Source organism: Falco biarmicus, chromosome 4, assembly GCF_023638135.1.
Source record: "Falco biarmicus isolate bFalBia1 chromosome 4, bFalBia1.pri, whole genome shotgun sequence".
In the NCBI taxonomy this organism is placed as follows: Eukaryota; Metazoa; Chordata; class Aves; order Falconiformes; family Falconidae; genus Falco; species Falco biarmicus.
In genome coordinates this window covers 423,616-431,050 of record NC_079291.1, presented here as the reverse complement: position 1 = coordinate 431,050, position 7,435 = coordinate 423,616, and the positions used below count along the sequence as shown (strand labels likewise).

Sequence of the window (7,435 nt, the reverse complement as noted above, 5' to 3'; positions counted from 1 at the left end):
AGGTTTTGATGACACTGTATAGATAGCACTGTATATACCTTTCTGTCCAAGGAATCTGTTCAGGGAAGGTTGCTGGCTCAGCAACGGGACAAGATGTCTAAACTCCCCAGTTTCCAAGCGCTAATGTCGTGTTTGGCTCTATGTGAAAGGAATCTAGGCACAAAGTTTAGGCTAAGCTACCTCTCTAAAGTTGTTGCAAATGATGAACAAAGGGATGTCTAACCCGGGAGTCAGCCTTGGGAAGGGCGCAAAACAAAGAGCAGATGGGGAAAAGAACATTATTCTCTTGAGTGATACATAAATAGCCTCCGAGTGGGGAAGTTCTGTCCGCAAGAGGAGACAAGTCGGTAGAGTGTGTGTATGTGTGATGCACTATGAGCATGTAAGTACTCTGCTGTATGTAATGTGTACCCTCAAGTAACTTGGTGAGCGTGCTCAGAGGAAACACTCACTTGTGCTCCCAGCCAGCGCTGTCATAAAGAATGCCTGCCTTCTGAAACTTCACATCAAGTCTGAGAGGGTTTTTCACCGTGACAGCCTTTACGGTATCATTTTCTGGTGACCCAGGTGAGACTCTGCTAGTGGGCGTCGGTGGAGCTGTGGATCGCAGCAATTCCAGCCGGCACTGAGGGACTCTTGGGGAAGACCTCTGATTCCCGGACCAATGACTCCAAAGCAACGTTCCCCTGGTAAGATGTCAGGCATTCCTTGTGGTCTGGGATACCTGCCCCTAAGCAGAGGCAAAAGCCCCGCTGGGTTGGGTTATTGAGGGCTCTCCTGGAAACAATGTGTCTGGTAAAATTTCTGCCTGACGTACTCAAGTATATTAATGGGGGGTGTGTGTGTGTGTGTGTGTGTCTAGTAGAGTGCACTCTGAACATCTGAAAATACTTCTACACATGTGTATGATAAAATGTTCAGGATGCTAAAAGGAAATGGGCCCTGGTCAGTGTACACGACTGTGGTATTTTACAGCAGTCCACTGGGGTGTGTTTTGGAACACTGGGAAGAATTAAGGGGTAGTTCTGAGGGAAACGTAACTAAAAGCACCCTAGTGCAATACTGTACTCAGGGGTGGTCTCTGTATAAACTGGGTGATGGGGAAAACTGTCAGTTTGCATTATTGTATGATGTTACAGCTGATGTTGTTTTGAAGGCAAGAAAGGAAAAAGGACAGAAAGATATGCTGATCTTTCTTCCACCGTAAAGACCCATTCTGAATGGCAAAACCAGTGTGGTATAAATTTACCTCCCTGAGATCCTTTTCTCTTGGCTTTGGAAAAGGATAAGAAGAGGTCGTTGAAAAGGGTCTGCTCTGCTTGTAGTATCAGACAGAGGCGTTTAAAATTGTAATGACTACAAGAAAGAAGTAGGTTTAGAGACGATGGTTTAGAGTTAATGATTGGAGCCCAGCAGAGATGGGGAGAGAGTTCTGACGCTGATATCAGTGATGTGAGCAGGGTAAGAGAAAGTGGTGGCAGGCAAGCTGACGAGGCTGGTGGCAGGGAAAGTGGCTGTGAAGAAGGAGAGTGATTTAGTGGGGCAGAAAGTTTTAGCCCAGCTGCAGGGTGGGAGTGGGCCAAACCAGGGGAAGTGATACAGGCTCCCCTGTGCCAGGCTGTGGGAAATGAAGGACCCATTGCGGTGAGGGTCCCATTTTCAGTAACAGAGTTGAAGAATTGCAAAGCAACCACAGGAAATTACCAAGACGACCCTGAGAAGGTGGCTGGTGTTTTTGAAATAATGATGGTTAAAACACAGGATCCAGAGTGTAAGGATATAGAGGCAATACTGCAGGTTTTGTTTGACAGTAGTAAGAAGGAGATTGTTTGTCAAGCCACTAGAATACATGTGGAAGCTGAGGCTGAAACAGGAACTGTGGAGCATCATTTCCCCTCTGTTAGTCCGAACTGGGACCCAGGCAACTTTTGACTCGGTATCAGAAAGGGATTATACTTGGCATTCAAAATGCTGTGGCTAAGGCAATAACCATGTCTGAACGGTACGAGGCTAGGCACGATAGCCAAGAGCCCCCCACAGATCTGCAGAACAGAATGAAGGAGGTAGCCCGCAACTCTACAAGTATTGACCCTGAATCTGATGAGGCATGAGATCAATTGGCCCCTCTATTGGTGGGCCAATCCTGGGATGGTATTAGAAGAAAATTACAAAAGTTACAAAGAAGTGATTGCTTGAGATAGGGGAAAGCTGTTGGATGTTGCTTGGATTGCATATCGACAGAGAGAGTCAAAAGGAAAGAGTAAATTGTCGCTTGTTGGTGGTATCAGAGTAGAGTAGTAGGGTGAGGGGAAGGGCCTGAGGATGGGGCAGAGCCATTAGCTGGCTCCTGTCCCAGCACGAGCAAGAGGCAAGCCCACCTCCTTGCCTTCCTGGACAGCCCTTCCTGCAGAGCCCACGTCCCCCCACCACAGCCCTCCGGCTGTGCCAGCCACCCACTGCACCGCTGTGGTGCCAGTGCATTCACAGCCCTGTAAACACACAGACTTGTGGCCCTGCTGATGGTTCCCCACGCTGCATGCACGAGCATGCAGACACATGAGGGAGGCACCAGCTCTGCTGCTTTCCTGGGAAGAGGGTGAGAGCTTCCCCTGTCGTGCTGCCTGTGTGTTGGGAAGTGCCAGAATGTTCATGCTGGGGAGCGTGTGTGCACTTTATTCCCTCCTGCCCCTACCAGCAGATGTGAGATCACACATGGGGTGTGTATAATGCCTGTAGAGCAATCCATCACCGGGCACAGACCAGTCAGTCCATCTGGGAACCACCCCAGGACTCCAGGTTTTGTATTTATAGGTGGATCTTGGCAGGTGAGAAGCCTCCCGGCCCCTTGGCTAACAGCCACTGCTACAGCCACTGCTCCCGGCACCTTCCCCTCTGCTGCGGTACCAGCATCTGGTGCTAGGGAGGAAGAAAGAGAAGTGTGTGACCGTATGGACAGGGAGAAGGCAGAGAACTCCTGCAGGCTTAGCTCAGGCCACCTGGGATGGGGTGTGCTTGCAATGAAGCCGCAAGGTGCCTGTGAAGTAGGAGAGGCGCCTTGTGCCCAAGGCCATGAGAGGGGCCCAGGCGCAACTGCCCAGCCTGGGGCTGAGTCCCCTGGGGCCGAGACCTGGAGTGTCCCCTGCTGGTGTCCCCGCTTGGGGATAGGTGTCTTGGGTCAATACTCTGCCTGGGAAGGACACGCTCCCTGGTTTGGAATGGGGAGAGCCTGCCATCAGAGGGACCCTCTGCCTTCTGCCAGGCCTTTTACATCCCACATGGAAAGCCGGTTCTGGGTGTCCAGGCAGGCCCTTGGGTGTCAGGGAGGTCCACTGCAAGGCCAGCCTCCTGAACCTGCTTCTGTCTCACGAGGGCCGTCAGGGAAATCCCCCATTTCCCCCAGGGCTGGCCTCAGTGGAGGGGTCTCTTTGGAGACTGTTACCAGGGGAGCTGCTTCTGCTGCTCTTGAAGCCGCCTCCTGTTCTCAGCGACGTACTTGAATATTTCCTTGCGCTCAAGGTATGGCTCCAGCCTTCTGAGGACCTGGACCGCTCGTGGGGAAAGGCGGCTGCAACAACAGGGAAACATTGTCTCCTCAGCCTCTGCTGCAGACCCCACCTGCCTCTCCCCTCGTCCAGCCCCTGTGCCCACCAAGACACATGGGTACCCACCCTTGCAGCCGGTCATGAGCTTTGGGCCGTGAACTGTGGGGTAACCCAGGCCATGCCCGTGTTAGGAGACACCAGAGGGTGTCCTATGCAACCCCAGGATGCAGGAATGTGGGATGTGGACATGTCTGTGGGCTCACAGCTATGTGGCTGCCCCAGGCTGTGGCGAGAGCCAGCACACACTTACTCGGGCTGGAGTCTCTGCAGCGGGGTTGCTGCTGTCTTCTGTTCTGCTGGGAGACGGGTTGGAGCCTTTCTCCACCTCTCCTTGACTGCCTCTCTCCTGGGCTGGGCTGGAGGGTGGGGAGTCCATGTGCCTCCAGTGCCGAGTGCCTGCCAAGGAGGAGACACTCTCAGCAAAGCAGATGGCAACCACCGGTGAAGTTTTCCAGAGGACATCTTGAAAGGAGCCTGCAGCAGGACCTGGCAGCCGAGAGACCCAGCACCACGTGCCCATCATCACGGCTGCTTTTGCCGCTTGCATCCTGCTGCCAGTCTCTCCCTTACGAGCATGAGCAGGCAAACCCCTGCCCTGCAGCTGGGTGTCTGTCCTGCTCCCCTCCTCTGGAGACCTGCCGCCCTGGGTGCCCCGAAGGAGAGGGTCGCTGCTGCTCTCAGCGGTGTCAATCGCTGCCCGTACCTGGGGCGGCTGTCGGTCCTTCCCCGCAGACCAGGCTTCCCACGCCGCCCACTCTGCCTTTGCTTGCTCAAGATGCACTTGCCACTTGGGCCTCACTTGCTCCCACTCTGCAGACAGTTGCCAGACCTCCTGGAGGGGATGGCAAGGCAGCAGAAGGCACGATGACTCTCAGCTCCTGGAACGGGTGTCCTTTGAGTCTGACCCGTGTTGCCGCCCCTTGCCTCAGCTGGTCGGTTGGCAAGGCTTTGCCCCTAACAGAACGGGGGCTGTGGGGTCATTCTAGGCTCCTGGCAAACACAGCTGCGACCAAAGCCCTCCCCTGTGAACAGCCGAGAAAGGACTTGGGCATCTCCCATAGCCCCTGGGCCAGGAGAAAGAGTTTTGTGACAACCCATGGGGCAACGGCATGTGGGGAGGGTGTGCAACACCTTCCTTTTCATGAAGAAGATCTGAAGGAGGTGACAGACAGCTGACAAGGAGTGCATTTCAAGGAGTCCTATCAGGCTGGCTCTCTGCACAAAGAGGCTTTTGCCGAGTCCCCAGCAGCGCGGTAGCTACAGCAAGGCACGTACCTGCAGCGCTCTCTGGCAGTCGTCTGAGGATGGGAGTGTAGAGGTGGGCTTGGCTGGAGAAGCGGGCTCCTGCCTGCCTGCCTTGCCTGCCTCCTTCATCCTGGGGGAGCTGCCTGGACACGGGGGGAGCACACTGCAAAGAGGCACCAGGAGCAGTCAGAATGAGCACGGGGCAGCTTGGTCTCCCGCTTTTGGCTGGTACCAAAGCTCCCCAGGCTGGCAGAAGCAGCACGTGAGGTGGGGCCATTTCTGCTGGCAGCGGGGAGCCTTTCCTGAGCCCCCTCAGATGGACGGGGGATGACTGCACCTCAGCTCTTTCGTAAGGGAACCACAGGGACGTGGGGTGCACTCAGCATCCACCACCTTCCCCAGGGAGGGGCCCACAACAGGGGAAACAAGCACATAAGAGCCATGCGGCACATGTCAGGGACCTTGCCGCGTCCCTGCAGCCGGAGTGTCCGGAGGGGATGTCTCTCCTCCACGGGTGCAGGATCCCTTTCATCCCTTCCCACCAGGGTCTCACCTCTCAGAAGTCTTCTTGCCCAAGTCTTTCTGTCTTGTGCCTGGCCCCTGACTTGGCAGTGCAGGAAGGGAAAGCTTCGTCCGTCTCTGCAGCAGCTTGCCAGGATGCGCCTCTGCACCTGGCAAAGGAAGAAACTCTGCAGAGCAGCCCCCTGGGGAGTGCCTTTTGACGGAGCTGTGGTCACCCAGCGCGGGGCAGGGCCTCAGCTGGGCAGCAGAGACCTGTTCCCATACCTTGTCTGAGCCTGGACTTTGCTGCAGCCTTCTTGGCCCAGGCGGACAAAGCCTTGGCCACTGCTCTGCTGACCACCGTAAAGCGAAACCTGGGCAGTAAATGATGACACAGGCTTGAAGAAGGGTGACCCCTACCCTCTGCAGCTTCCCAGCACTAATCCTCACGACTCTCGTGTGAGGCATGGCACCCCTTTTCCTCATGGCCATGCAGCCACGCATGGGTTTAATTAGCAATCTCCCCCCAACACAGACGATGTAGCTTAAAGCCCTCCCTGTGTGCAGCTGGCTCTCTCTGATGGGAGTGGCGGGCAGGCTGGGCATGAGAAACGCAGTGACGCTGCTCGGCCACTCCAGGAGAACACACGTGTAACCCCAACTCATCGTAAGTTAACCAGAAACCAGCCCCTTCAGGTCAGGCCCCCTCCCAGACTCAACGTGCAACGCCGAGCCCCGGAAGGCGCACTCCTGAGGAGCTGGGAATCTGCCCGCTCGGTCAGTCGAGGGCTGCAGAGGAAACGCACTCACCTGGGGAAGGCGTGGGCAGGAGCAGCCTGCATCCCCCGAGTGCTGGTCTCTCCACCGGAGGCAGCTGCACTGGGCATCCACAGCCTCTGTAAAGTGACACAGAGCTGCTAGAAGGTTTCCAAGGCACTTTGCTCTTGGCTCCCAAAGGAAGCAAACCTGCCTCCTGCTCCAAAAGGAAGCCACTTCTCCTAACCCCTCCTCCAAATCTTCCTCCGTGAACATGAGCCCTTGCTCTGCTCTGGAGAAGCTGCACAGCAAACACTGAGACTGCGCAGTAACGCTGCCAGCCTTTCTGTAGGGCAAGAACTCAGAAGCTCAGAATAAAACTTCTTTCCCAATGGAGAAGTCAGCGCAGGTGAGCACGTGGAAAGGTGTCGGACTGGCCTGCCACGTGCAGGCTGCCCAACAGCCATCGGGTTGCTCACCCTTCAAGAGGCTTCCCAAAGTCACTGCATCACCCTCAAAGCCTGAGCAACTCGCAGTGCTGAGCAGCGCAATCCAGCTGGCCTTGCTCTCCAGCCCTGTGACGCAGTCGCAATAGAATCGCATGCACAGGACGTTGTCGGTGAAGGACAGAACGCCAATGTCCTTGAAGGCGAAGGCAAGGTGCTGCCTGTTCCTCAGCTGGAAAGAGTACAAGAGTATGGTCTCTTGCACACAGCTCTGCACCACATGCTGTGGGAAGGAAGTGGTTCGCGATAGCCATCTGTAGTTCAGCGGCTCGATCTTGACATCGTCTGCAAGGAGGAGGAACAACGTCACTGGCAGAGCGGGCTGGATTTCCATGTAAAATTCGAAACAGAATGCCAGAGAAAAGGTCGTTTATGGAAACAGTTCTTGGGGAGTGGTTAGTTTTAGAAGAGCTCAAGCTGTCCGCCTAACTTTGGAGGGAATTCTCTCCAGAGAAATACTGAAATCCTCATTTCTCTGCACCCTTTCTGAAGTGCAGAGAGCATGCATCCCACTCCCAAACAGGGCAGGGGGAAGAGAAGGGTGGCTGTTGCCTTCTCACCAGGTATAACCTCTGTGGGGAACGCTAGCTCCCGCAGAGATATCTCAGCAATGTCCAGCTTGAAGATGGGTCTTCGAACCACGTACACCTCTTCTTCACCTTGGAATCGCTCTTGCACCGTAGCAAAGGTCCCGAGTCCTGTGACCAGGACCCCCTGCCCAGGAAAACAACACAAATGCTGACCACAGGGATGAGCGAAACTCTATCACGTGCCAAATGCTTTCTCAGACTAGATCTGAATATGGTTTCTCTCCTGGTTGACCAA

At 55.0% G+C, this 7,435-nt stretch overlaps 1 protein-coding gene across 2 annotated transcripts; it reads right to left on the bottom strand.

The window, feature by feature from the left end:
- Positions 1-2,345: 2,345 nt before the first annotated feature.
- On the bottom strand, positions 2,346-6,903 carry LOC130147307 (uncharacterized). Of its 2 annotated transcripts, XM_056334246.1 has the most exons (8): positions 6,159-6,903; positions 5,634-5,722; positions 5,401-5,518; positions 4,878-5,010; positions 4,306-4,434; positions 3,853-3,998; positions 3,440-3,565; positions 2,346-2,916 (listed from the first exon to the last, which is right to left on the bottom strand). In XM_056334246.1, the coding sequence occupies exons 1-8, from the start codon at positions 6,233-6,235 to the stop codon at positions 2,850-2,852; spliced, it is 885 nt and encodes a 294-aa protein (XP_056190221.1). In that variant the 5' UTR covers positions 6,236-6,903; the 3' UTR covers positions 2,346-2,849. The 2 variants fall into 2 exon arrangements, with proteins under 2 accessions (XP_056190221.1, XP_056190222.1); XM_056334247.1 differs by lacking the exon at positions 4,306-4,434.
- Between the last annotated feature and the right edge of the window lie 532 nt (positions 6,904-7,435).